At 45.0% G+C, this 27406-nt stretch overlaps 3 protein-coding genes across 15 annotated transcripts in view; 2 read left to right on the top strand and 1 right to left on the bottom strand.

Moving 5' to 3' along the window:
• The first annotated feature begins 1288 nt into the window (after positions 1–1288).
• MAP6D1 (MAP6 domain containing 1) lies at positions 1289–13658 on the top strand. 2 transcript variants are annotated; one of them, XM_061378938.1, is made up of 3 exons: positions 1289–2375; positions 9172–9289; positions 11756–13658. In XM_061378938.1, the coding sequence occupies exons 1-3, from the start codon at positions 1891–1893 to the stop codon at positions 11780–11782; spliced, it is 630 nt and encodes a 209-aa protein (XP_061234922.1). In that variant the 5' UTR covers positions 1289–1890; the 3' UTR covers positions 11783–13658. The 2 variants fall into 2 exon arrangements, with proteins under 2 accessions (XP_061234922.1, XP_061234921.1); XM_061378937.1 differs by having other exon boundaries at positions 1664–2375; positions 11705–13658.
• The window catches only part of PLEKHB2 (pleckstrin homology domain containing B2), a 472273-nt gene continuing 447178 nt past the window's right edge, over positions 2312–27406 (top strand). Inside the window, exon 1 of the mRNA XM_061378941.1 lies at positions 2312–2316. The gene's annotated coding sequence lies outside the window, so the exon portion shown is untranslated. The remainder of the gene's footprint in view (positions 2317–27406) is intronic.
• YEATS2 (YEATS domain containing 2) overlaps positions 15556–27406 on the bottom strand; it is a 46806-nt gene continuing 34955 nt past the window's right edge. For 11 of the 12 annotated variants that reach the window (XM_061378906.1, XM_061378909.1, XM_061378907.1 and 8 more), the window contains 8 exons: positions 26697–26808; positions 25474–25547; positions 24734–24813; positions 23584–23785; positions 22135–22361; positions 20948–21022; positions 19544–19617; positions 15556–18699 (listed from right to left, as the gene is read on the bottom strand). In XM_061378906.1, the coding sequence (XP_061234890.1) occupies positions 18591–18699; positions 19544–19617; positions 20948–21022; positions 22135–22361; positions 23584–23785; positions 24734–24813; positions 25474–25547; positions 26697–26808 (953 nt within the window). In that variant the 3' untranslated portion in view covers positions 15556–18590. Of the gene's footprint in view, positions 18700–19543; positions 19618–20947; positions 21023–22134; positions 22362–23583; positions 23786–24733; positions 24814–25473; positions 25548–26696; positions 26809–27406 lie in introns of those variants that run through there. The other variant, XR_009729329.1, reaches the window with a different exon arrangement.

The raw sequence follows: 27406 nt of genomic DNA, 5'->3' as shown, positions 1-27406 counted from the left end.
ACGCGTTCTGCACTTCACTCAAATCTGATTTATTTTTAAGAACTGCTACATAGAGCAGAATAGTTCCAGAAAAAAAAAAACAAATAAATAAAAATGCAGCAGAACACTAAGAAATGTCTCCCTGAATATCCTTAAAAGCAAGATTATGTTTATGGGCTTTTCAGACAACAACTGAAAAGCAGCATCCAATACCCCATACCTTACTGTGTCAAGACTTCAGTGTGGGACCAGAAGCATTACCTGGAATTTCTGACTCTCCCTGCCCTAGCCAACAGGCACAGGGAATAGGGGGAATCAGAACCACCAGCAGCACCAGCAAGTGCCAAATCAGATACTTAGGACATCAGCATCATCTGCTAAAGGAGTTTCTATCCTTTGACAACTGTGTTTCAAAGAGAGGTCAGACAAGGAGAGGTTCTGCTTCAGACTAATACCTGCATTTCCAGCCCTCCTCTCCACCAGAGGTAAGTGCAATCCTAGACTGAAGCCTGAGGTGCAAATACACTACAGATACAGGCTGATCAGCTGAAATAGAGCAGTAAATCTCAGCTTTTCAAGTTCCATGCCTAATTAATTTTGTATTAGATCTCATCAGACAGCCACCTGCAACTAGATTATTCTATTCCAAAATAAAGTACCTGTCAAGTTAAATAGATGATTTTCTAATAGGTGGCATCTCAGTTTATCTGCACTCTTCACTTTTTCAGCCTACAGTGACCCATTCAGATCCAGCTTCTTCTGCAGTAACCCACTGAATGGTGAACTGGGGAGGAGCATTATGGCCTGTAGCCACTTATTACACAAGGTTCCAAGTTTCAAAAGCCAGACTTACCCCCCGTGTAATTCTGTCAGCTTTGGTGGTTTGTGCTGGATCTGTTTGGGTATGAACTTCAGTGTACAAAAGAAAAGCTTTAATTCCCAGCCTCTGGAAAACAGTAAATAATGTGGACAGATACATAACAAATGCTTGGGGTTTGGTCAATAGGTTGTATTTTAAAAGTGAAGCAGTTAAACTATTCCTCCAAATGGAGGAAGAGGTGGGGTGTTATGAGAGGTGGGGAGGTTTGTAGATGGCTATTGGAAATGAAAATTGCAAAGTTGCTATTTCTCATCCAGGTCACTTATTTTATAAACATCTGCTTTCACATACAAATGATTTCGCTAATCAGAGATGGTGATGGATAACTTGAAATTACAATTATTGGCATTTTACAACTGTCTGTAATGACAGGACAAGGAGGAATGGTTTTAAACTGACGGAGGGGAGACTGAGATTAGACATTAGGAAGAAGTTCTTCCCTGTGAGGGTGCTGAGGCGCTGGCACAGGGTGCCCAGAGAAGCTGTGGCTGCCCCACCCCTGGCAGTGTTCAAGGCCAGGCTGGACACAGGGGCTTGGAGCAACCTGCTCTAGTGGAAGGTGTCCCTGCCCATGGCAGGGGTTGGAGCTGGATGAGCTTTAATGTCCCTTCCAACCCAAACCAGCCTGGGATTCTATGATAACTAAGCAGTGCTGCCCAGCTAGAGCAGAGCAGTGTTCCCTGCCTGTGCCTGGATAAGCTGCGGAGCTCCCTGGGAGCAGAGCGGGCTCCTAGCGCACCGAAAGCAAAACCCGACTCGGAGGCGCACGGAGAGAGGGGAGCCGATGCCTCTCGGAAGCCACCGCAGGCAGCAGCCGGGACCGCACTGGGGCTCCCCTCCGCCGGGAGCCGCCTGCCGCCGGGTCCGGTCTCGGCGGCTGCTCCCGCATCGCCGGCAGCCCGGGTCACGTGCGCGGTCCGTAATCCCGGCGAGGGGGTGTCGTTACCGGGAAGGGGGGCGGCGGGAGGAGGGGCTGCCGCCCATGAGGGCTGAAGCCGGGTGCGCGGCCGGCTGCGGGCGCCGCTGCGGCCATGGCCTGGCCCTGCATCAGCCGCGTGTGCTGCCTGGCCCGCTTCTGGAGCCAGCTGGACAAGTCCGACCTCTCCGTGCCGCTCACCATCCACAACTACTCGGACATCGAGGAACAGGAGGACGGGCCCCACCACCAGCGTGGCGGAGCGCCTCCGCGGGGTAGCGCTCGCCCGCCCGCCCCGACCCCGCGCCCGCGGGACCCCGCCGCAGCCACCGGGAAGCCGGGAGGGCGCAGAAAGAGCCGTGCGTCCGTCGGCGGAGAGCCCTTCGCAGCGGAGACCCAGTACCGGCGGGACTTCCGAGCGTGGCCGCTGCCGCGGCGGGGGGACGCCTTCCCCTGGGTCAGCGCCAGCAGCGGCGGGAGGGACGGGGCCGCCCCCCAGCCCGCCCCGGGCCGCTCCGCCTGCGCCCTGCCCGGCAGCGGCGGCCCCGAGCAGCTCCGGCCGCGGCCGCAGACGGACGGCGGGCACACCACCTCCTACAGGTAAGCGGGGCCCGCTCCCCTCCCCGCACCAGGGATGCTCCTCCGCAGCGCAGAGGAGGGGGGCTGTGAGCGAGGGAACGGGGGAGGACAGGGACTGCCGCCTCAGCCTGTGCCAAAGCCGCGTTTGCTTTCGGAGGTGCGGTCCCGCAAAGCGTCGCTTGGTCCCCGGCTGCTTTTGCACCAGAGGCGGCTCGGCTGGGCCGCCCCTGCGCTCCCTCCCCCCTGCCGCGGATAAGGAGTAAAAACCGGGTAGGATCCATGATGCCATCCCCAGCCAGCAGCTCTGCACCGAACCGCTACTGGGGGACACGGGGCTGGATGGAGCTGCACAGGACACGGCTGTACTCAACAGTCGCACTCCCCGAACCTGACAGGGCTATCATCTTCTTCCCTACAGAACTCCTGTAATACCATGTTCAAGGCATTGCTTCAAAGATTAGTCAGATGCAGACACCAGGGATGTATTTCTCCAGACATGCCATCTAATGGGTGATGGGGAAAACCATCACAAACCACCTTTCCCAAAGAGCCTATAAAATTATTACACGACTTTTATGTTATCGATGCCTTCCTTTCCCAGTGATCAGGACAACCGATTACAAACGCTTATTTTCTGGAACAAGTAGTCAGGTGGGATGCACATAAATCCAGCCCTTGTTCTCACGGACATCCACCATGGGAGGAGAGGGGATTTCAGCCCCTACAAAGGCTGTTGTTGAGTATGGTACCAGTTTCACATTGTTACCACACACTTCCTCAGAATGATATTTGACAGGCTTTAATATACCTATGAGGTATAAGGAGAGTAACTATTTTTACTCCAGTAGAATCCCAAGCATTGAGATACTTGTTATCTATTATGCACCTAGGAGACATTTCTCTTTTTAAGTGCAATTCATTACGTTATTTATCACAGCACTTTTAAGACAAACACACTGGGGCCCTGAAAAGATTACAGGCCAGCAGAGGAAAGTGCATTGCTTATCTCACTCCTCCTCATGCAGACAGCTGCCCTGGTACTAGCGTAGTTGCCATATGGATTCTGGAAGGATAACTGCAGTGCTTGAATTTATTCACTGTTCTATGCTTTTCCACTTCTCACAGGACAGTCACAGGGTGATGATTGGTTTTGAGGAAAAGCACTTTCAAATTTCAAAGCAGCACAAGAATTACTTTAGAGAAACCTCTCTAGAACAAGACCAGCAAGGGGCATCTTTCAGAAACACAACCCTCTCCATGCTGTTGTTGAAGCCTCCTCTGGTTCTCCAGCCTGACCCCAAAGGAAGGGTGCATCAGCCTACATGAGAACTTTCCTACAGCCATTCTAATACTCAAAGAGCCACTTCTCACACCTTTCTTCCTTCTGACTTGTCTGCTCTTACACAGGGCTCTCAACTAGTTTTATGAAGGAGCAAGAAGTTTACAGATCACACAACAAAGTACTGGCTGGAGCGACACACTTAACATGCAAATCAAACCAAACTTTGCAACATGCAATACTTCATGGTAGCTTCAGGAGGAGCAGGGCAGGGTAAGGATGGAGGCACAAGGCTGGGCAAAGTTCTCACATAAACTCTTTAAGCAGTTTGGAGGCTATGCAATACAACTATTACAGGTAGGAATACACACGTCAAACCACTTTTATCTTATTTCAGTAATTCCTACAGTTTCTTTGAATAATCAGTACAACATTGCAAATATAAGAAATCCCCAGACCACTGAGCACACAGGAGTCACAACAAGCAGTAGGAAAAAAGCCCGCAATAGCTTCACAATCTGCAAAAATCTATTTTGGTTTAGATTTGTTGCCTTCTTCTGCAAGCTGAGCACTTAACCGCCTTTCCACTAATGTCACTATACTTCAGTTCTCTTTTCCGCTTACCTTAGTATTTCCAAAACTAGCATTGCAGTCCACAGACATTAATCTTTCCACAAGGGCTGTTGTTCTCCAGCTTCCCCTCTGGCAAAGGCCTGTGGACTACGCTGTCCCTTGGTAACCACACACAACTCCACTATCCTCTAGCAGGGATCTGCCCCACTTCTTCCTGTAGGCTGCATTCACCCAGAGGCAAGGAGGCAACTGGGGAAGGAGAAAACACAGGTCACGTTTGGGAGAGGCAGAGCAGGGGGGTTCTGTTACAGGCAGGAGCTGGAGGGTGCTGCGCCCTGAGCAGAACATTGGTGAACCATGTAATGCCTTTAGAGTGTGCCTTGAGGAAGCAAATGTGCTTCATTTTGAAAGACAAATTCTGTATAAATGGTGGAAGAACAGCTTAGCTGTCTGACCTCCAAACTATTGTCCCATGTTCCCAGATCTATGGGGCAGCTCCTGCTTCCAGTCCTTGGATTTGGGCTGGAGTTCTGCAGGGCCTGAATGTAGTCAAACCCCAACAGGGCTACAGGGAGGGACCTCAGGCACACAGGCTGAGGCAGATCTATATAAGCTGCACTTGAAAGGCTAGAATGGGATGTGCTCCAACTGTGAAAAGACCTTAGGGACTGCAGAGAGTTGAGGTGGATTATTCCTTACTGATGCTGGAGGAGGTGGAAGGAAGTGCTGAGCACCTACTGCTGCACCTTCCCAAAGGTTTGTCCTTTGGGATCATGGAAGTGCCTTCTCCCTTTCAGCAGTAAGTTGCAGGTGCTGTGTACTTCTGGCTTTGCACACAATTAGTCATAGCACTAGGTCTTGAAGCATTTACAGACATGCTGGAAACAGATGAGTGCTTTACTTACCTCCCTTCTGCAGTGGATGTGAGAAGCTTTTGGCAGGTATCTCCAGCTGGTTCTGTCCTCTGGGTAGCATCATCTCACCTTGCTAAAAGGCAATGTGGATCCAGGCACAACCTCTCTTCCAGGCGTGGTATTGCTGGGAGGAGAACCCCGTGCAAGGTTCAGCTGTACTTAAGTCACTTCAGACTTCAGTTTCCCTTTCAGTAACATGCCAGCTTTAGGAAAGCACTTCAGATGTGCTTTCACATCTACACAGAGCTGCGAACAATTGTTCTGCATCTTCTTCCCCCACCCATCACCTTTACTTGTATTAGCACTTGGGGAATGGCTATTTCTGTACACATGCACAGCTCCAGCCCCAAGCAGAGCTTCATCTATGCAGCTGGTGTTTCCACACCATAAGTGTTTTGAGCAGGAGTGAGAGTCATAACACCCAACTTGTTTGCAGGTGGGAGGCACAGCTGTAAAGTAGACCAAACTTTAGATCAGCAGGGTTTCCTGTGCACCCAGGAGGAGCAGTTTTGTTCTGATGAAAATAAAAGATTTGAAAAGCTGAGGTAATTACAAAGATGTAGCATCGATGATGATTTTGGGAATAGCAGGGTGAAAGATCCCTCAGCAAACTGAATTTCCACCTTCTTGTGTGAGTATTCAGCACATGATGTCAATTGCACTTGTGCCCATGGAGCAGACATAGAATCACAGAATAGTTAGGGTTGGAAAGGACCTTAAGATCATCTAGTTCTAACCCCCCTGCCATGGGCAGGGACACCTCACACTAAACCATGCCACCCAAGGCTCTGTCCAACCTGGCCTTGAACACCCCAGGGATGGAGCATCCTCCACACCAAGGCTGATACCACAGAATGGAGAAGACACTTTTTCCATAAGTATGGATGCAGTCACAGAGCATCCTGTCCATACTGGCTGCCCATACTATCCACCCCCCTTCAGACAGTGTGCAGAAAGGCAACATGAACTGTGGTGACTGCTTCATGTTGAAAAGCACCTTATTTCAGCTGTGCAGAAGAAAACAGAAAATACCTACACTTGTGTTCAGCAATGTGTGGGATCATTGCACACACCTGAGCTGGCAGGGTTAATAGTACTGTGTATGAGGAGCTCAATCCTTGATCCAGCAAGATATTTAAATGTATGCTTATCCTTAATAATAGGAGTAAAGCTTTTATAATCAAGGCTTACAGTTATCTTTACATTCTTAAGTATCTTGCTGCTTGGGGAAATTAATACTGAAGCCCCTGATTTTTATACCATTTAAGAAATAAGCTTGCTTGGTGCAGGCATTGGGATGCATCCAAAGGGACCCACTGTGCCCTCCATAGCCTGGCTGGGGGAAGGGAGGGCTTGAACAGGGACAGAGCCATGGGAGGAGAGAGGGAGAGGGGTGGAGATAGTGGCTCAAGAGAGGATGATACTCAAAGTACACTATAGAACTGAAATGGGAAAGATTCAAAGCTGCTGATACAGGTTGGATAGAATTTCAAAAGGTTGGATAGATAAAGGTTGGAAGAATTTCTTCCACCCAAAGTACACCCAAATTTACGTTAGACAAAAAGAGGAAAGAATGGGAAGTGGGCTAATAACAAAAGACAAGCTCCTAAGACCTACCCACAACCCCTCATTCACACAGCTGCCTGTCCTATCACACCACTGTAAGTACTCCTTCATCAGGGATCTCTGTGAGGAGGGCAAGCCCCTAAACTCACCCTAAGACAACATTTTGAGGCTTACAGATCTTTCCTTCTGTTGTTTCCTTCTGCTGTTTTTTCCTTCCTGTGAGTTATGAGCAGCTCAAAGTACTGCATTACCTTGCTGCTGGCAAGAGCTGAGACACGAAGCAGCCAAGTGTCTTCTGCTTTCCTCCTCTCTAATTTCCATGTGCTGGTCTCTCTACCCTCATAGGTTTTTTCTTCCATCAGCTTTTCCTTTCCCCCATTTCTGTCCTTGTGCTGTGCTCTTTGGCCAGACAGGAGAATGGGCACAACCTGCTCTTGTGTCCAAGACCTGGAAGGGGCTCCAGCACGTGTCAGATCTGTCTCAGCAGAAAAGCAGTTTAATGGGTCCATTATCCAGGAGGGCTCATGCCATAGGAGATCAGTCCTGGGCTGTTTTGCCCAGCCTTTCCCTGCAGTTCAGAGTCCTGGATTTACCCACAGAAAATGGTGACTGCAAGAAAGAAATGCTGCTGTTGGGGGTCTAAATCATGGCTGTATCTGCCGTCACACTTTTGTTTCTATGGGTGAAGGCAGAACCTTTCCTCTGTTGTTTGTAGGTGCCGTGAAAATAGACTTGGCTATCCCGGCTGAGAGGGGAACGGTTTGACTTCCAGCCAAAATGAGGGTCCTATGATCCAAAAGGGCTGTGTTTGAGGGCCTGCCAAATCAGCAAATGATCTGTACAAAGCAGCCAGACAGAGCTGGCTGCAGAGACAGGCAGCAGAGTCATTCATGGAAAGCTGGTGTGCACTATTGCAGTGTAATGCAGCAGGGAGACCAGCTAGCACAAGGATGAATGGTTAGGAATCAATGGCACCGGCATCCTTGAGGCTATCAGGCTTTATGTGGAGCAGCAGGTTCCAGTTCCTGGAAACTGCTGGGATGTAATTGATGGCTTTGTACCATTTTGCTGGTATTTTGCCCAGTAGTTGTGTGTCCCACCTCTGACTGCACAGCACTGCAAAGCTCAGATTGTAACTGCATTCACATGTGGCTAGGATTCCCTGCTGAAAGGTTGCCTTCTTGGGGCACTGCTTGGCCAAAATTGCCTTTCTGCAAAGGTGCTTCCTTAGCCTCAGGTGCTAAAGCAGCAGGAACCTCAGCAGCAGCAGCCTGAGAGTTGCACAGGCTGAACAGCAAGGTGCAGAGAAGGCAGGAAGTGACGGCTCAGAACAGCAAGAGCAAACTACTCAAGAGACGAGATTTACAGTGCACATAAGACAGGTCTGACAGGGGCCTGGGTTTGCTTTCTGGCAGCAGGAAGCTCTTCCAAAGAGCAATATTTGTTACTGAGTGGATTTAAGAACTCAATTCCACCTTCACTCAAGCTGACAAACTGCTATCAGACCCAGCTGCGGGCTCCTGCCCATTTCCTTGTGCCTGCACATGAACTCATCCATCTTGATAGGAGGCCAGTGCCAGCAGCTTACTCAGTCAAGAAACAGTTACTTAACTGTTTGGAATTAATTTTGGTAGCATTCCGGTTTCTCATTGGCTTAAATACAGCCTGGAGTTGTACCCTGTGCCTAGAAATCAACCAAGAAAAGGGGCAGCACTTTAAGGCTGAATCTATGTTTAGAAATCAAGCATAAACCAGGCAGTAGGTATTTTGGTAATATACTAAAAGGATTAATAGAATCATAGAATTGATTCGTAGAATCATAGATTGAGACTAGGCTACACATTCTAAAGTAATACTCCACACCTATACACTTTATGTGAGATTTTAAAAAGAGGAACTTGCAGCTACTATCAAAATAGTAAACAGCATGCTTGGGAAAGTCATAATCATAGTATTATAGAATGGTTTGGGTTGGAAGGCACCATAAAGCTCATCCAGTTCCAATGCACTGCCACTTCTGCTAGAAAAGGTTGCTCCAACCTAGCCTTGAACACTGCCAGGGATGGGGCAGCCACAGCTTCTCTGGGCACCCTGTGCCAGTGCCTCAGCACCCTCACAGGGAAGATTTTCTTCCTAGTATTTAATCTAAATCTACCCTTTTTAACTTAAAGCCATTCCCTCTTGTCCTGTCACTGCATGTCCTTATCAAAAGTCCCTCTCTAGATTTCTTACTGGCCCCTTTAGGTATTGGAAGGTCTCCCTGGCATCTTCTGTTCTCCAGGCTGAACAACATAAAAATCAGAAAGGCTATGATCAAAGCTAAGCTTGGCGCATTAAAACACTGCCTATTTCCCTAGCTCAGGACTCAGTCTTACCCCTTGATCCTGTGTATAAGCAGCTAGTAGAGGCCTTTGCAGCTACTCTGAACAGATGTACCTTGTGAATATGTTGTGTTTTACTCGTTCTTGTCTTAATCTCATTTCAGGCAAGAGTATCGCCCATGGACTGGAGCAAAACCATCCAAGCCTATAAAGACAAAGCAAGGCTTCATTATGTCAGAAGACCATTTTGTTAAAGAGACAAGCTACAAGGCAGACTTTAAGGTAATTGACATTTGTTAAAATCCCACAGTTGTTATGAGTAAAGCCCAAAGTGCACATTAGGAACTCATTTTTTACCAGTGTGGTGCATGTAGAATAAAACCATGCCCTCATTGACCACTCTTTCATCACAGCCCCTTAGGTAATGTGGCCATCTGTTCCTCGGGATTTTCCTGTGAGTTTCTACAACTCTCTATATACCAGCTTATTTTCTTTGTGAAATAACATCTAATCACTACTAAAAATCCTACAAGAAAACGTCTCTTTGTACTGAACGTTTTCTTTGGCAGGGCTCCCCACACTCCCCATCCCCATGAAGGAGGAAAATGTGCCCCAGCAAGGCTCTGGTTTAGCTGCTTATTGCAGCAGACCACCAAAGAGAATAGCATTTCACAACCAACCCTAAAAGCCATTTACTGGCAACACTGAGAGACTGGGAAAGCAGAAAGAGGCTGGGGATGAATTCCCTCACTACAGCGTGCCACGGGGTTAGAGGTAATAGCAGCTGCCCCAGGGCCACATGTAAGAAAGTAAATCTTAGCCTTGGAGAAGAGGAGGAGGAGGAAGTGTTTAATTAGCAGACAGTCAAGTGTCCCCTCCACAGAGGATTGCTGGCACACTGCTGTGACATGGTATACAAGGCACAGGATGGGTAAGCTCCACTAAAAGTGGGACAGTAACCTCAGGCAAAACAGAATCTTCAAACCTCACCAAAACTACTTCCTTTCTCTGAATAGTCTGGGCTGATTACTGAGGTGCAGCAATGAGAACAGAGGTTATTTAACCCTTACCCCCTACATTTTGACCCTGAAAGGGCAAAATACAGTGTCTTCCTATTTGGCAGATAGGATACAAAGGAGCGGGGTCTAGATGAACCCCTCAGACTCACTATCCCAGTTCTCAAGGAAGGGAAATCTGAGACACAAACACATGCCACTGAAGACACTGCACTCTGGACTGTCCAGAGGTCCCATCTCCTGGAGCCCTAGGGCATCACCACAGCCTCTCCTGCATACAGTATGGGAAAGGTGTAGTGTGCCAAGGAGTCACCAGTTCAAAGAGAAGTTGGACTCCCTGGTTCACACTTAGCCATTTAGACTTTCCCCTTTGCCTGAAGCCTGTGCTTTTGCTCCCATGGGGGAATCAGGGTTATGTTGTGTCCCGACTGCCTGCTTTGCTACTGAGCTGTGCACAGGCTGTTTGCAACACTCCTCTTGTTCCTTAGTGTGTCAGATGCATCCCCAGAGGAACGGAAAAATCAGAACAATGAAACAACCACTAGATCGATAGCTTTCCCTGTACTCTCTTTGCCTGTGGTCTTGCTCTGTTTTCTCTGCTTGGATGGTGCCATCAGAACACTCAGCACCCAGCAAAGCTTTCCATCCTTTCATGTTTTACAGCCAGATTCACCCAGAATCCTGGGCTGGAATCACAACTATGGCCAGTCCTATTTCAAATCCTTTAAGCATTAGGGAAGACACAAGCATCCCTGTGTCCCTCATGCCTCAGTACAACCACAACAGCCACATACTGCATGAAATTCTGACTCCACAGACATGAGAAAGCGCAACCTTCGTTATCTCTACCTTTTCCTCCAGACCTGAGGAGTTAACATCCTTATCAAAGCCCTTGCAGTTTCACAGCCTGGCTCGGCCAGTAACTGCTTTTTCTCCTTCAGGTGCTCCAGGTCTATCTTGCAGAGGCTGGCTCAGGGCCTGCCCAGCCGTGGTTGTTCCCCATCAAACCACACACCTCAAGGTGCAAGGGCTGGGTTACAACAAAGCCCCATGCCTTGTACACCAAGGCCAGTCCCATTGAGTTTACAAAGGCTGCAGGAAGGCTCAGTACACTCAGAGTGTACCAAGGAAAAGCTGAGAGAGTTGGGGTTGTTCAGCCTGGAAAAGAGAAGACTCTGGGGAGACCTCATTCCAGCCTTTCAGGACTTAAAACGGGTCTGTAAGAGAGATGGGGAGAGACTTTTTAGCAGGGCCTGTTGCAATAGAACAAGGGCTGATGGTTTTAAACTAAAAGAGAGGAGACTCAGGCCAGACATGAGGAAGAAACACTTTTACAATGAGGGTGGTAAAATCCTGGCACAGGTTGCCCAGAGAGGTGGCAGATGCACCATCCCTGGAGATATCCAAGGCCAGGCTGGATGTGGTTCTGAGCAACCTGATCTAGTTGTAAGATGTGTCTGCTCATTGCAAGGGGTTGGAACTGGATGTGCTTTGAAGGTCCCTTCCAACCCAAACTCCTCTACAGTTCTAGGATTCTATGATTGATGCCCAGACAAGAACTAGTGCTTGCATGTTACAGGGAAGAGCAGATTGTCACAGCACCCCAGACCCCTCAGACTCTAGGCAATCTGGTCACACCCTGCGTCGCACTAACGTTTCTCTTCCCCCCTCACCCCACTAGATCCCAGAGGTGAAGACCAGGTTCTCCCCCAACCCTTCTGCTGTTTTCCAGGCACCGTCACGGATCCTCAACGTGTGAACCCGGACCCTCCTCACACCCAGGCAGCTCAGACACGGAGTTAGATGTATCTATGCAATTTTCATGAGGAGCGTTAAAATCAAAGAGCTGGTGTTACCAACAGCAGCCCCAGTGATTAATGACATGCACACAAACTTTCTGTTAACACAACAAACCACAAAGCGCTTGGTTCAGAGCTGGTGAACCATCCTGTGAGGAGTGACCTAGTTTTACATGGGAGCAGGTTCATTACTCTGCCAGCTGGCCTCACATTAGGAGATTGGCAGCAAGTATAGCAGGCAACATCCCTGTGCTCACACAGGGTGGGAGGGGAAAACAGTCACAAATGGGATGGATAATTAAAACCAAAAAGAGTTTCATTTAGCAGCATCCTCTTAAGTAAAGAAGTGAAAGGGAGCATCTGGATGACTTTGGAGCTTCTTGAGGGGTTTTGGAAACAGGACCTGAAATTGCTGCACCAGAAAACATAGCACCAAAAGGGCTGGTGTGAACTTCCAGGATTGTTTCAGAAGCTGGAGGAAGCCAGCATCATTGAACTCCAAAATGCATCTGGCATATGCAGTGTCTTGGCACTTCAAGGCTAGAAAGCTGGATGTTTCCACAACTGGTGGGATCATGCAGGAGCAAGAAGGGACTGAACTTCAGGGGACAGCCCTGAGAGCAATGCACTAGCCTGGTTTGGAGAGGATTACATGGACAGTCAGGCACCTGCCAGGCTCCAGAGGAGCTGAGATACATATGTAATTTGTATAGCTGTTAGGGGGATTGTAAATACTGTATATGGATTTTACCTAAACCAATTTGTGATCCTTTAATGAAAAGGACATGCTTATACTTTTAATAAATGTTAAGTCTTTACATATGCAAGGTGGGAAATAATTGCCTTGAAATTCCTGAATTATTGCCTGTGTATTGGTAATGCTAATGCTAGGAACAACCGGAAGTGAATGTTACTTAGAAACTCTTCTTAACACAGAATGTCAGACATCCTTTATTTTGAAGATAGGCCATTTTAAGTGTCATTGTTCTCAAGCTGATTTTTTTTAGACTGGTCTACATTTTGCTGAGGTCCATGTGTTATAAGAAACTATTTTTTAGCTTTTGTTCATAAGGATTGTAGTGGGTTTACGGTTTCTGTCTCAATGACTTATGCAACCGTAATAGTCTACTGCATATTTCATGGTTTTCCTAATCCATTTTTGGGGAAAAAAATTGAAAACCTTATAGTTCATCTATATATATATATAGCTTGCAACACACAAATGTGTTGACTAGAATCAAAGGAAACTATCCTCAGACTTGACCAGTGATCAGATATTCATTCATCTGTAATGAATATTAATGAAATCATAATCATAGAATCACAGGCTGGTTTGGGTTGGAAGGGACCTTAAAGCTTATCCAGTTCCAACCCCCTGCCATGGGCAGAGACACCTTCCAATAACCCAGGTTGCTCCAAGCCCCATCCAACCTGGCCTTGGGATGGAACTTCCCACACTCATCCCCAAACCCAGAGGAACCTACAGTAATACCAGTGCTTGCCAAAATAATTTTTCAGGAGACTCATTTTTTCAGGAAATCCATTGGAAACATTCAAATTGTACAAAGGGTTTGCATGTTAGATGTTTCTAAGAATTCAATCTGCTTGTTTAATCTCTTTATAATGTTTCTTACAGTTTTGTTCAAACTGTTTGTTTCAATTCTGGACTTTAATAACAGCAAAAAAAAAGAGGATAAATTGTCTATTCAGTCTTCTTAAGTCATTGTATTTCTTAAAAGAAATCAATGCAGTTGTAAACAAACTGGTAATACAATAAGCTTGTATTTTATCAAAATGACTGGATTTAATTTAATAAATTAAAATGTATTTTGGCTACTGGTTCTTTCCCCAAACATTTTTTTTTTTGTTGTAAAGCATAACCCTTGGGTATTGAACCTTGCAGATCCCTGCATTTCTCTTACCTAGCAGCACGTGCAGGACAGTAGGGCACACAAGACACCAATTAAGGTGTGAGGAGATGCCTGACTGCAGTCACAGCCATCAGCAATCAATTCCTTACTCCTCAAGCTTATCTGCAGGCACAGACTCCGCAGCAAGAAAGGCTCCCAAGGCACATTTCAAGCTGTGGTCGAACTGCTGATGTGAAAGCACAAGTGTCTTCCAAAGGAAAGCTGTTGCTCTGCAGAATTCATAATCACTTCTGGGATTTTCCCTGAACATTTTCAAAGGGAAAGCAAACTCCTCAGCAAGCAGTCCATCAACATGCAGGGGAAAAGAGGTTGAACCAATGATACCTATTTCCTGCATTCACTATTGAACACACAGGGGGGCTAAATCTGCTCTGATGCAGGTACCACGCTCTCAAGATCCCCTTTCAGTGATGCCCACAGTGTGCCCTTTTAATACAAAGGGACAAGCAACTTGCATTTCATAGAATCCCAGACAGGTCTGTGTTGGAAGGGACCTTAAAGCTCATCCAGTTCCAACCCCTGCCATGGGCAGGGACACCTCACACTACAGCAGGTTGCTCCAAGCCCCTGTGTCCAACCTGGCCTTGAACACTGCCAGGGATGGGGCAGCCACAGCTTCTCTGGGCACCCTGTGCCAGTGCCTCAGCACCCGCACAGGGAAGAATTTCACCTTTGTTTCATTCTGCCATCCCACATAGATCACAGGGAAATGGTGCTAGCTTTGAACCTTGAGACCATCGCTTTACAGTTGTTCCCAAGAACGTTTTAGTGAGTAAAAGGTACTGAAGGTACAAAAAGCTTCCCTAGACAGTGTGATACCAGCTCTTTTAACTATGCCTTAGAATACTTCTAGGAGAAAGCCAAAGGGTCACAAACTATTGACTGGCTCTAACTACAGGAGGGATGAATGGAGGGAAGATCAATCAGGTACTTACCATTAGAAGGGACAGGGTGATGCAACTGGCTGCTACTGTCTGCAACACTGCTGATTTTGCACCTGCCTCAGCCAAACTGAAAGGTATCACACCAAGTTCCTCTGAAGGGGGCCAATCTACACAGGTTTTGCAGGCTCCAGGGAGTCAGAACACCAGGACTGCTTTCTATGCTGCTCTCTCACTAGCATTTCTTCCCAGTTGCTCTGGGTTCATATCCAACTCCATCAAGGCTTTCCAACTGTGAATCACACTACAAACAAGGGTGTTGACACAGAAAGAAACGTCACTTAGAGGGAAGGTTTTCCACTGGAAACATTTTAATTTGCTATCTTTAGGGGCACACTGAACCTGCTTCTTTTGCTCCAACTTGCTGACACAGGCTTGTTGGGATGCTGGCAAGTGAGTCTTGTGCCTCCTGCATGCACTATGCCTGAGAGCTGTCAACACCTGCACTTCCACATGCTGTTTTGTCTATGATGGTAACTGGTAGATGTCCCTGTTTTTATCCTGACCCTCAAGCCTTATTTTCTACCCCTGCTCTGCTGAAGGGGAGCAAGAGCAGCAGGGTGGGTGTCCAGCAGCCAGCCAATGTCAATGCACCATGCTTTTCAATCTTCCACACCAACCAATTACTCGCTGCTGTGGAGGAGTTAAGCTTGTTGAGCTCTGTGCTTCCCTTCCCCCAGCCTCCAAACCCAAGAGCTTTTTATAGGAACCAGAAAAGGGAAAAACTACCTTTTCCTTCAGCTCAATTCCACAACTGCCCATTTTAATCCACAACTAGGACATTTGGAATATACACAGCACACAAAAATCTGTGGATCTGGAGAAATTTGAGTGACAGCTGACAGTCAAGACAACCTTAGCACAGCTAATAAAAGAATTTATTGTAAACATATGTATCTTACACAATTATACAGTATAATACAGATAACATGAAGGATTTAAACACTCAGCATTACAAACAGGGGCAATATCTGTAAAGAGATTTTTAACTTGCATCAAGACTCTTTAGAAAGCCAGAGAAAAATACTGTAACATCTCAACACACTGGACCATCTGTAGCGTTCCACACATACGCCTGAGCGGGTGCATGAAATTCCACAACCTCTAAACTCATCTCCAAGCAATTCCCACAGGAACTTCAAGGACAAATTTTTCTCCCACCCCTTTTCAAAATTCAAAGAACTTGTTGCAAACATTTCCTATATCTGAAGGACTACACAAATGTGTTATTTTCTAGCTTCTTTTAACAGTTTATTTTTCTTCAGCAAACTTTATATATTATTAATATAGCATCCCCTAGGAGAATAACCTGTGGTTGCTCAGAAACGTAGCAACAGATCTGCACTGCAAGAACCCCATTAAGACCAAGGGGTATTTACTTGCCTGCTTCAGGGCCAGGTTCAGGACTCACTCTGCATCTCCATTCCCCACAGTAAAGCAGGACACAGGCAAAGGAAGCCACGATTTGCAAACAGATGCTGGAAGACAATCTCCTGCATCCTCAAGAGCTGCTCTGGGCATATCAAAATCCACAGGAGACAGGGGCTGGAAATCCATGTGTCATTGCACAAGATCCTAGCATGACTGAGTCTGCCCAAAGGGCTGTTCCCACACAACCTGCAGGCTGCCATAGCGATAGTGACAGGTATGTTGAAAATGCCCTTCTCTCTTGTGAAAGCTGTGTACAGGGGTGCCCAACAGCACTATGGACTTGGAATTCAGTACAGCCTACAAGCAAAGTGTGGGGCCTGCAGCTCCACAGCTACCTGGATTCCTCCCGACTCCCAACACTGAGCTCAACTATAATCACCACTGCTCCACTCCTTCACACTGACCTCAGCTGAAAAACCAGTGTCAGGGCTAAGCTGGGTACTTTACTTGTGCAGGCAATCCTGCACTCAGCTCACCCAAATAAACCAGGATTATCTTCTGAATCCAGAGTGTATGAAGTGCCCTGTGTAGGGGGCATTTAAGTCCTTCTCTGAATGCTGTTTGGATTTCATCCACTGGTCCCATTTCCTAAATTCACAGGTCAGATTCTGCCCCTCATATATTCAAGTGAACTGTAACTCTCTGTTAATTCTAATGAACCAACAGGGGCCCTCCTGCAGACCCTAGTTTTACTTACGGTGCTAAAGACAGACAATATCTCATCTGAAGTACATGGTACCTTCTTCAGTTTAAGAACTGCACCAAATCGACGCTGCTGTCCTCGGAAGCCTCGGTTTCCACCCTCTTCCACAGTTCCTGCACACTGGAAGTTACCATCTGTACTGCATGTTAACATCACCTGTCTTCTAGCCCAAAAAAAAAGCACCAAAAATAGCATTTTGAAAACTTCTATTCCTGTCCCAGATGAGGAAAGATAACTGTGGTTTAATGTTTATAAAAGGCTTTGTATTGTCAAAGCACGGCACCAACAAGAGTGAGGCCTCAGTACACCCCTTTGAGGTAGGTATCCTGCTCCCCATGCTCAGAGATGGGGAAACTGAGGCACAGAGTGATTACATCAAAGGCCATGCAGCAGATCACAGACCCAGCTGAGATCAGTGCATTGGAGGTCCTGGCTGCCTGACCCATGCTCCACCACATGACAGCACTGCCTCACAAAACAAGCATCCTGAAAGCATGACAATCAAACAGTTATCCCACCAACTTCACAATGGCTTATTCACACTACTAGCAAGCACCCATGGGGAAGGACAAAGGGGTGGTGGATGTGGGGCGGTCAGGATGTTGTCAGCGAAGCCTTCTTCAGTGAAGTGTTCATAGCCAGGCTGCAGACAGGTCTCCTACATCAGAGATGTTCCTAGACAGTTAAGTGCCAAGGTTAGTAGCAGAACTTCCTGCTGTCAAGACAGAGGAGATCCCTACAAGCAGCAAATCTCTGATATTTTGATCCTATCAAGCCTCTCTGTGTTGAGCAGAACTTCAGCCAAAGTGCTGCTGCTCCCCTAGCACTTCACAATCCAAGCTGATCATCAATCAATGCTGTCCAGACATTATGACCTTACAACATGGCTTGTTACCTGTCCCCCAGCACACTCCAAACCTTCAAGCAGCCTGGGGAGGCACTCGCTGGGTAAGGAAAGGGCTTCAGACAGTCAAAACCTACAAATACTGTCCCCACTCCTCTCTTTTCCTATGCAGGACAAGTGGTCAGTCAAGTTTTACCAAGCCTGACCATGGTTTGTTCATGGTGATTGAGCATGTGCCAGTCTACCCTTTTGAGGTGACTAAGAAAGGTAGCACCTGGCACCTCTTTAGAGGCAAGGAGTTTGGTTATTCCCTTTGCTGAAAAAGCTGACAATAAGCCAACCCAGCTTACTGATGTGTGCTTAGTCACATACATTGTATGCTGGAGCAGGACTGCCAGAATTTGCTGCAGCCATCAGCCTCCTGCTCACCCACACCTAAACCTACCTGACCAACTCACCCACCTACTCAAGTAACTACCTTTAAAAGTTGTCTTTTGACTTATCTTGTATTCAGAATGCCAAAGCAACTGTTCTGCCCACTGCATGGGAAGAACAACTCCTATGCAGACTGCATCAAAAAGAATAATTTCTTTCCTAAGAAAAAAATGTTCAATCTCATCAAAACAGCTGTCTCAGAGGGACCAGGCCTGTGGAGTCTCTCACAGCTAGCAACTCGATGCAAACTGACAATGTTTGTTCAGCCACTGAACATACACTTACCAAGTAAACACTGACATTTAACAACTTGACTTGGAACAGAGCATCGTTTTGTTGCATTAAGGTGCATCTTTAATTGGAGGTAACAATCTAGTAGCCCAATGTTATAAATGTATATAAGTGTCCTACAGAAATACTGGATTTGTCAAACCAACTTCAGTCATAAATCCACCTTTCCTGTAGCATCTTCTTTGCTCTATTTCATTGCTCCTCATTTAGTATCTTCATGTGTTTGTTTGTGAGGAAGTCAAGAAAGGGAATATTACAGATGGCTTTGTGAATATTCATGACTGTGATCTCTCTTGGAGTCCTGCAGGGAATGCATCAGAGATGGTATTATAATACATAAAAAGACATGTGTCCAGAAAATAGCAAGTTAAGAAAACTACTAGGGAAAAATAAAAGAAAGAAGACCCATTAAAAAAAAACAAACCAAACCAAAAGATCACGTGTTACAGCAACAAGCATTAAAATGTCACAGCACAAAAAAAACACTCAAATGACTGAGGAAAACATCTCGGGCACCAGGACAGGAAAATCCAGTACTTAAGCATTAATCCTTGAACTTCTGTAGCACAGACTGTGTGTATTTTCCTCTATATAACATAAATACATATGTTTAACATATATAAATATTTATATGCTGCATGAGTAAATATTTAATCTAAGCATTTTCTTGTAGTGTTGCTTTTTTTTCTCCCAATTCCAAGCTATCTCAAATCATGTTGCTGAACAGAAGTCAAAACGTGACCTAATCATTACCATAAAAATCACTCAGTATCTGAGCTAGAAAAGAGAAAATAAAGAAGACTTTAGGTTGTTTTAAGTTCTGGTGGGCCATGGCTAACTTGTCTACATGGTAACATGAGATAGACAGGAGTGAGAAGGTCCTTCCAGCATGGCTCTGGTCATCCTTTGAGCATGGCAACAGCAGAGACTCCTGCTTCGGTTTTTAATGTTTATGTTCCCATTCTTTGCCACTATGGAGCTAGGAGATGACAAACCTCCTCACAAGCCTTGGATCTTCTCACAGAATGCAGTTCATAAATTCCCTCCATCATGTGGTCTGATCACACAAAATCTGACTAAATTTCTCAAGCAACTCAGCCCTTTGTGCTGGCATAAGTGGCCCAAGAGGAACCAAGGTGCTGTACCTGTTGTGAGGTGCTGTCTGGTATGCCACAGCAAGTGCTTGCCGTAGGATATCACTCATAAGCTGTTCAGTGGCCTGTGACAAAAGACATTAGGAGACAGCATTACAAAACGAGGAAAACAACATGCTTCAGCATCAGTGCAAGAGCAGCTGAAATTCTGGGTCACCTCAATCCTGTATTCCACCAGCAGGGAAAGTTCTGGATGCCCAAATGAGTTTTATTAACACAGTAATAAGAACTGAGTATATTTAACAGAAAGAAATAGACCTATAGATGCACAGAGCTGACTGGAACTGTCCAGTCTGGTTTCTTTCCAGACCTGCAGATCAGTATGTGCACAGCAGGGTGCATCTGATGTTCCAGAGCCTGCGCTTCGAAGAGCAATTTAGGGCCCATCGCCTCACAGACCAGAGCTTGTTTTGTACATGGCAAATTCCAGGTATTCTCCTGGGAGCTGGTATATCCTTGTTAGCACATACCACTCCCTGTGGTCACCAGCTTATGTCAAGACACTTTCACAAACATCTCCCAGCCTGGACAAGCAGCAGATGGCAGCCGTATGCCCTACACACTTGGCTTAATCAAAGTTCACTCAAAAGCTAATTAAGGCTCTTGGCTTTCTGTGCCTGTATCAAGACTACAGCAGAGGTTTCTGGGACGTTCCGTCAGGAAAGCTGGCATAACTCTACAGTTATAATGGTGCAATCTGATAGTAACAATCTATACAAATGGATGTATCCGAGTTCATCTATGGTAAGTAACAGAGAGCCCAGCAGACGTGTGCATGTGAGTAAGTGTGTAACCTGGAACCAACCAGCTTTTGTAAAACCCATCTACTGATAAGCAGCAGCTTGTATAAACAATCCCAGAAATTTTCTTTGGCTTCAAATACAGCAGAGCACTGCTAAAAACAATCTGTGTTAGCCCCCAGCTCCATGCTGTTCAAAGCTTTGATAAGAAACCATCTCTCTTTTTCCAAAAGTGATTAAGATAGAAAAGTGGTTTCTCAAATAAGGCAGAATTGCTACTGTCCGCAGGAGTTCATCAATTTCCTGCCACAGACAACCCAGGCGAAAAGGAAGTGAACAGTATTCTCCCGTTTGGAAAGGTAGGACAAAGGAAGGGGGACCTTCAAAGTTACAGAATTAGTATCTTACTGGTAGGGAGAATCTGCAAATCTCTATTGTGTCCAAGCCAACAAATCAGGTAGAAAGCTGAAAACACACACAGAAGCATACAACTCTCTCTGGCCAGCTACACATCTTCTGATACATGCACAAAAAGAATTATCAGACTGTGCATCTCCTGATTTGATAAAATGTATATTAGCAAGTACAGTCTGTATTTTTTTTCTCCTACATTGCTGGGTTAAAACACAGAAATGTTCTTGTTGCTATTTCTTACCTTTAAAATCATATCTTCTATTACTGATGCATAAACGTTCTTTTGTACCTCAGCAGGCTGAAAAGAAATCCCTATCTATAAAATGGGAGAGAGGAAAAAAAGACAGTATATCAAATATCACAAAACTCGTGTTGTACTGGGTTTAGATTAGATGAGAATGAGACTAACAAAAGAAGTCTATTATAAATGGTAGTTAAATAAGCAAGCAAACAGTTCAGGACTTTCAAGCAGTGTACTCAGGCTTCATTTATAAAAGAGCCTGTAGAAATGCCCTTAAAACACAGAAGAAACAAAAGCAGGTTTCAACTTTTGTTTCAGAAAGTCCACACAAAAAACAGGCTGCACTGGGCACCTCTGAATTGAGAATGGAAACTATACTGTACATATATTCAACCCATCTGTTCATCATCTTCTCTGCACCCATGGCAACTGAAACCACTTTAAACAGTACTCCTGGCACTGAAGTTCCACATTGAAAGACTGTTTCATCCCCTAGTTTCATTCTCATAATGCGTGTGCCCTTGTTACCTATGATTCTAATAGACCAGATACAAAGAACCAAAATGCTGTCCCTTAATGTCAGCATTTCAGGTGGACAGGGAGATCCTTTCTCTCCCTCAGAACTGCTGCATGCTAACTCCTGCTCCTCCTGTCTCCTTCCCACAAGCTGAGTGAGTCTCCTCCCTGTCCTTCCTGCTGCTATGACAGAAGACCCCCCTCTCCCTTTCTTTTACTCTGATTTGAACAGGGGGAAGAAATCCAAGCAGTAAATAAGTTTGCTGTGCTCTAAGCTTTACTGCGAGTCCTTTTTCAGAAGCTGCTATTAAACAGCACTAGTCAAAGGAACAAGTCCCAGTCTTTCACGTGGTGAGACAGAAGAATTTGGTACCAGTCCTCCTCCTTCCCTCATTTCCCCTTGCTTCTAGCCTGACAGGATGACTTTTCTGATACTAAGCCCTGTAACACATGTACTCTAAAAAGACCTCCCGGTTAGCATGCGTCACTTCCTCCTCCCAGCAGTGTCCAGCTGAGTGTCATGAATCAGAAGGTCCAGTATTTCCAGGGCATTTACAAAGATTTCCATAAAGCATTCAGAAGCATATAGATGAAGGAAAGGCAACTAAATAAATGTAAGATTACAACTAGTTTAAAAACAGCTCTTACTAGGTTAATGATTCACTTCTTACCTTCTCTGCAGCGTCCCTCACAAACTCTGATGCAGGCAAGGAACCCAAGTAGAACTTCATCTCCTCTTGTTTCTCCTCCTGTTCTTTCTTAATGTTTATTTTTAAAGGCTCGCTGAAGTTGAGAACATCTACTTCCTCTTCATGTTCTGGTTCTCGTTTCAGAAACTGCTGTAGTTCCTCTAGTTTTCGGCACAGCTCCTCACCACTGCTGTAAGATGAAGGGCATTCTGAAATAGAAGCAATCAATTAAACACATGATAGGTGTTTATAAACAGATGCACTCTCAAAATATGGCAAGAAATTAATGTAATTGAAAGTTATTTTTGTAGTTCCTACCAAACATAAGGATAAGCAGAAATGCAAACAGTCATTGACTGACAGATCTGTGGTAGAATTAAGAAAGAGTAACCTCTTCTCTGCGTGCTCAACATCAGCCACTAAAACCTACAGTGGAAAACTGCAATAAGCAAATCCTTTTTTTCAAAGACAAACACAAACCTAGTTGGGCAGATAAAAATATTAAAAGGTGGATGTAAGCTTCCTTTCCACCTTTAGCGACTGCACTGCATGGCCAGACTTTGCAAAGAATAAGCAAATACGTACACTTCTGTGAAATACCTTAAATCATAAAATCATAGAATGGTTTGGGTTGGAAAGGACCATAAGATCATCCAGTTCCAACCCCCTGCCATGGGCAGGGATGCCTCACCCTAGACCATGTCACCCAAATTCCTGTATGATCAGAACAGAAAAACATTCAGCTTTGGGAAAGGGATTATATGAAAGTGAAACAAGAGAGCTTAACTGTGAAGAACAGATTATATATGTATGTTTAATACACACTAAAATGGACAGTGGAAATTCCCGAGTTATGCCTAGAGGAATAATGTAGCAGCTGTAATAATAAAATTTGAAGCTTCACACAGGCCAGTTCTCCTCACCTTTGGAGGTTAAATTAACCCCCACTGTGCTCCACACCACAGCTACCAGTTTTGTTGTTTTCTTCTTTCCCTTTCCTTTTTTGCACCTGAACTTACTCACACTGTTTGCACATTAAATCTTAACTGAGGCTATGCTTACCCAAGGACAGATATATCATTACTCCTATGCTTACTTTGTGTGCCCACATTACACTGTGGGACAAGAATCATCTCTCTCAAGGTTTATCTATGCTTGGCCTCCAAGGGCCCCAAAGCTCAATAAAACCCAAAAGAGGCTGCAGAAAACATCAGGACTGATAAGAACAAGGCACAGCCTCAGTTGTAGGCTTGCCCTTATCATCTCCAACTTCTGTCATTGCAGAGCGAGCTAAGTTAAAAGCAAAGAAAGAAAGAATCCCCAGATCCCCTTCTCTTGGAGAAGCAACACATGTGTGAGCATGCAGAGCCTTGAGCCATTTAATAACCAGCATCTTTGGTAGCAAGGAGCTTTCTGTCCCTCCATACTCACCTGGCTCACTGTCTATCTGCGTCAGCACGTCTTCAATTGAGTCCTCGTCGTTCTGCAAGGTCTCAGGGTCAGGTGGAGTGTAGCCATGGCATCGACACCAGTGCACCACGTGCTTTGTTTTCAGGGGTGTAATGTTGTGAAACCTGGGGTGCTTCTCTATAATTTCTTGTAGGATCTTCTTCACTGTCATTGCTCGTTGCCACTGTGACAAAGCAAAGGGAAAGGTTAGCACACTGGCTAAAATGCTTAAGGCTGGACTATTGCCCTGAACAATAATATGGGTTGCAAGAAAAACTTCCCAGAAGTCAGAAGGGCGAGGAAAAACAAATGTGGAAGATGGTCTAAATCCTGGTATTAGGCAGCTGTGGGCAGGTCATTTAAACTCTGCTTTGTCATCCAAAGAAAACCTCAAGAAAGTGACACACACATTTACAGAGTCCCAGACACATCTTGCCTTGAAATGCCACATGTCCAAAGTAACACCTATGATGGTATACTGCAAGAAATGCACTAGGCTTCTCAAAATTTTGATTAAACTCTTTAATCATTTAAGCTGGCAACAGCAGAGAGTCTCATTAGTTTCAACATCTTCCTCATAAAACTCCACAGCAAGATGACAAAATCAGGAAGAAATACAGGGAAACATAACAACCACAATACAAAAAGTTCTAGATTAACTGAAATATTCATCTTGGGTGAACTGACAATCTATTTCAGCACCAGAAATACTTACATCAGATCCCTCAATTCTCTTCCTTGAAGGAAACAGACACAATCACATGATAAAATAGACAAAGTATGTTGGGTAAAATTCGAATGACTGTAATACGCCACAGAGGAGTGATGAGAATAGTGCTATTAGGACAGTTTGCAAAAATTCAGATTTTAAAAATGCTTCAAAAGCATCTTGCTTTGAATCAACTGAAAAATGACCTTCAGAGACCCTTCTGCTTGAGAAAGTCTCTGCACAGTAAACTGGAACACTACCTACACACAAATCAGTGCATCCTGCAGTAAGAAATGCTTCCATTTAAGACATGACAGACTGTTTCAGAAAACAAATCACCCAAGTACAATGAAGGTTCCATAATTCAGAAATCCTTCTTGTGTCCATAATGGCTGCTTATGAAACACAGGAGAAGAGGATTACCTCAGCTGCCCTCCTCTTCCCAATATTCCAGCTGTAATACTGTTCCACTGAACCGGCACAAAAAGAGCTTGCATCTTCACCTAGAAAACACAAAGTCAAAATTGGTATTACATTTTGAGTAAGTGAAGGAAGTTGAATTCATCTTATATTTTAAGTAAGATAAATTCTGGTTTTATGTTACATAGCGGAGAGAAGGAGGGCAATGCATTTCATGATCACAGGATCAAGGACTGTAACTCTAAACTTTCACAAATGCTACGTTCTCTCTGAGCACGGCACAGGTATGTGCAGCAGACTGTGTTTTTTTGAGTCAAAATCAGCACCCCCATTGGTCACACACACAAATATCTGCAGCTAGAGGTTGTTTTAAGCCTCTTTTTCCCCCAGAAAACCTATTATTATGTAGACCTGTAAGTCTGTCTTACTGGTCAAAGAGAATGAAAAAGCACATGCATTAAGGACAAACCAGGGAAAAGACAACCTTCCTGCAGCCATTAAGTGAGGAAATAAAATCTATTTCTACCAAAACCAGATGAAAGTTAATAACTGCTGGCAACATACTTGGCTTTACTGGAAAAATCTAATTCTAAGCATCTTTAGAATAACCCCTGAAGTAAGCTCTCTAGGAGAATGGCTGCATTTCATTCCAACTCTTAACAATTTTTGAGGCTACAGAGTATGCAAGGCTTTCTGTTGATACACCGAAAATAGAAAACAAAGCCTGTTCATTTACTGCTTACTTTTTTCAGCAATTAATGGAACCTTCTTCACTATGGCTGTTAAAAGCTGCTGGACGTTCTCCAAATATTCTATGCTGCAAGGGATAAAAAGAATCACAATGAAGAATATCGTTGGAAGCAATGAATCAGATGCAAAAGGCTTCAAAATCACGGCATGGTAGAAAGTCCCTAGCCCCAAGGCATTATAGCAATAGCAGTGTGAGGATAAACTCTTATGTCTCGATCCAGATGGTATTTCAAACAGCCCTTCCACGTGCCAAACTGTCCACATCTGAAGCTGCATCTTGGAAGAAAACCCTACATCATCTCACAAGCTGCAACACTACTTTGAGGGGTAAGACATACCTATTGGTGCAGGCTGTTCTTGTAGGAAAATGGGATACTGCAGTTTGGGTAAATTTCAGTTAGCCAGACATATGTAATTAACTGGCATTTTCCGTTAATTATTTCATAACTAAGACAATCTCCAGCATGTAGTTACTTCAGATTTATCCCTGTCTCCTACACACACTCTCCATTAGGATAATGTCTGCAAGGATAAGTCAGGAACAAAGCTTTTCAAAACATGGAGACAGGAAAGTCAGCCACTGGAGGAATCTAGAGCAGAAGAAACAGCCTACACATTACAAGAGATATGCACAGAAAATGTTGCAAACTGAATTCTGGTTAAAACACACTAACTAGTACTTGCAAAAGCATCACAAACAAGGCACCAGATTTCACAGCATCCAGTGAAGAAATACTCCATTTAATTCCAATTCTTCTCCATTTAATTCCAATTCTGAACCAAGGCAGCCCTCATATTAAGTAATCACAGAAGTAAGAAGACTAGAGAGGCAAGCAGAGACACGATTCTACTTATTTCAGATGCCCCTTTTTTTGACCTGCATTTCACTGGGCACTTTGACCTTAGTAAGGACACACAGTGCCAATGGGAATTACAAGCAATGGATGATAACAGATTGCAGCAACACCAAAACTGCAAATCTTCAATCTTTCATGAGCCCTGCATGCAAGTCCACTGACAAAGAAAATATTACAACACTGTCTGCAACAAATGCCACCCAACAGGATTAGTACTGATACAGCAGCATATGGGACAGAAGATTTTATAATGTATTTCTAGGTTAAGCTTAACGTTACTGCACATATCCCTGGAAATCTCCTCCGCTCCCCCTGGCTATTCAAACATCAGAAATCCTTATAGAGAAATTAACAATTACTTGATAACGTAATTCCCAAGTTCAGAGCTCTCTTCTGTTTTTACTGCTGCTTGGCCTTCTTGGGTACCCACAGAACTGCAGTTTTGCGCTGCTGAATCAGGCTCCATCTTAACTTCAAAGAAACAGAACACATTTTAAGACAAAAAGTACCAGTCAGCTTGATAAACAGCATCTTGTGAGACTCCAGTAAAACTAAGGATCTTAGATAACATTACTTCATTTGTTGTTTGCACTATTAAGCATGGACAAATTTGACTTTCAGTTCTACTGAAAGAAAGCCACCAGAACATGTTCCCCCTCTCCAAATCTCAACACACTCACATCTCATCCTGTTTAGAAAATCTGCACAATCAATTGTTGATGTTTTGTGTATGACTGCCTCATCGAAACTGCTGCCTCTTTGTAACCAAAGAGCTGACACAACACTAACAGTCTTTACAAGAAGTGACATTTCAAAGCAAGAAATTTTTTTAAGACATCATTAATTTTGACATTAGTGAACTTTCTCACATCTAGGACAGAACTCTGGTGAGACAGGAGCAGGGAGAGAGACACATTCCGAACCCAGAATGGTGAGGCAGTCTGGTCATCCATCTAGGATGAGAGATGCATGAGCTTCTGCAAGAACTGACTTTGAGTCTCCCAGCTCTGGACTGTGCGTTATTGTGGGAAGCACTGTATATGCATCTTAACCCTGTAAGTATGCACAC

Source organism: Neopsephotus bourkii, unplaced genomic scaffold (genome assembly GCF_033783945.1).
Source record: "Neopsephotus bourkii isolate Nb327-2 ecotype Australia unplaced genomic scaffold, CSIRO-AGI_Nbou_v1 NB_1768, whole genome shotgun sequence".
Classification (NCBI taxonomy): domain Eukaryota; kingdom Metazoa; phylum Chordata; class Aves; order Psittaciformes; family Psittacidae; genus Neopsephotus; species Neopsephotus bourkii.
The sequence above is the reverse complement of the archived record's forward strand: the minus strand, read 5'-3'. Positions and strand labels throughout refer to the sequence as shown.

Coding starts and splice junctions, on each gene's coding strand:
- MAP6D1 (XM_061378937.1), top strand. CDS start 1,891: ATGGCCTGGCCCTGCATCAGCCGCGTGTGCTGCCTGGCCCGCTTCTGG. Junction 2,376..9,171: donor GGGCACACCACCTCCTACAG/GTAAGCGGGGCC, acceptor ATCTCATTTCAG/GCAAGAGTATCGCCCATGGA. Junction 9,290..11,704: donor GCTACAAGGCAGACTTTAAG/GTAATTGACATT, acceptor TCACCCCACTAG/ATCCCAGAGGTGAAGACCAG.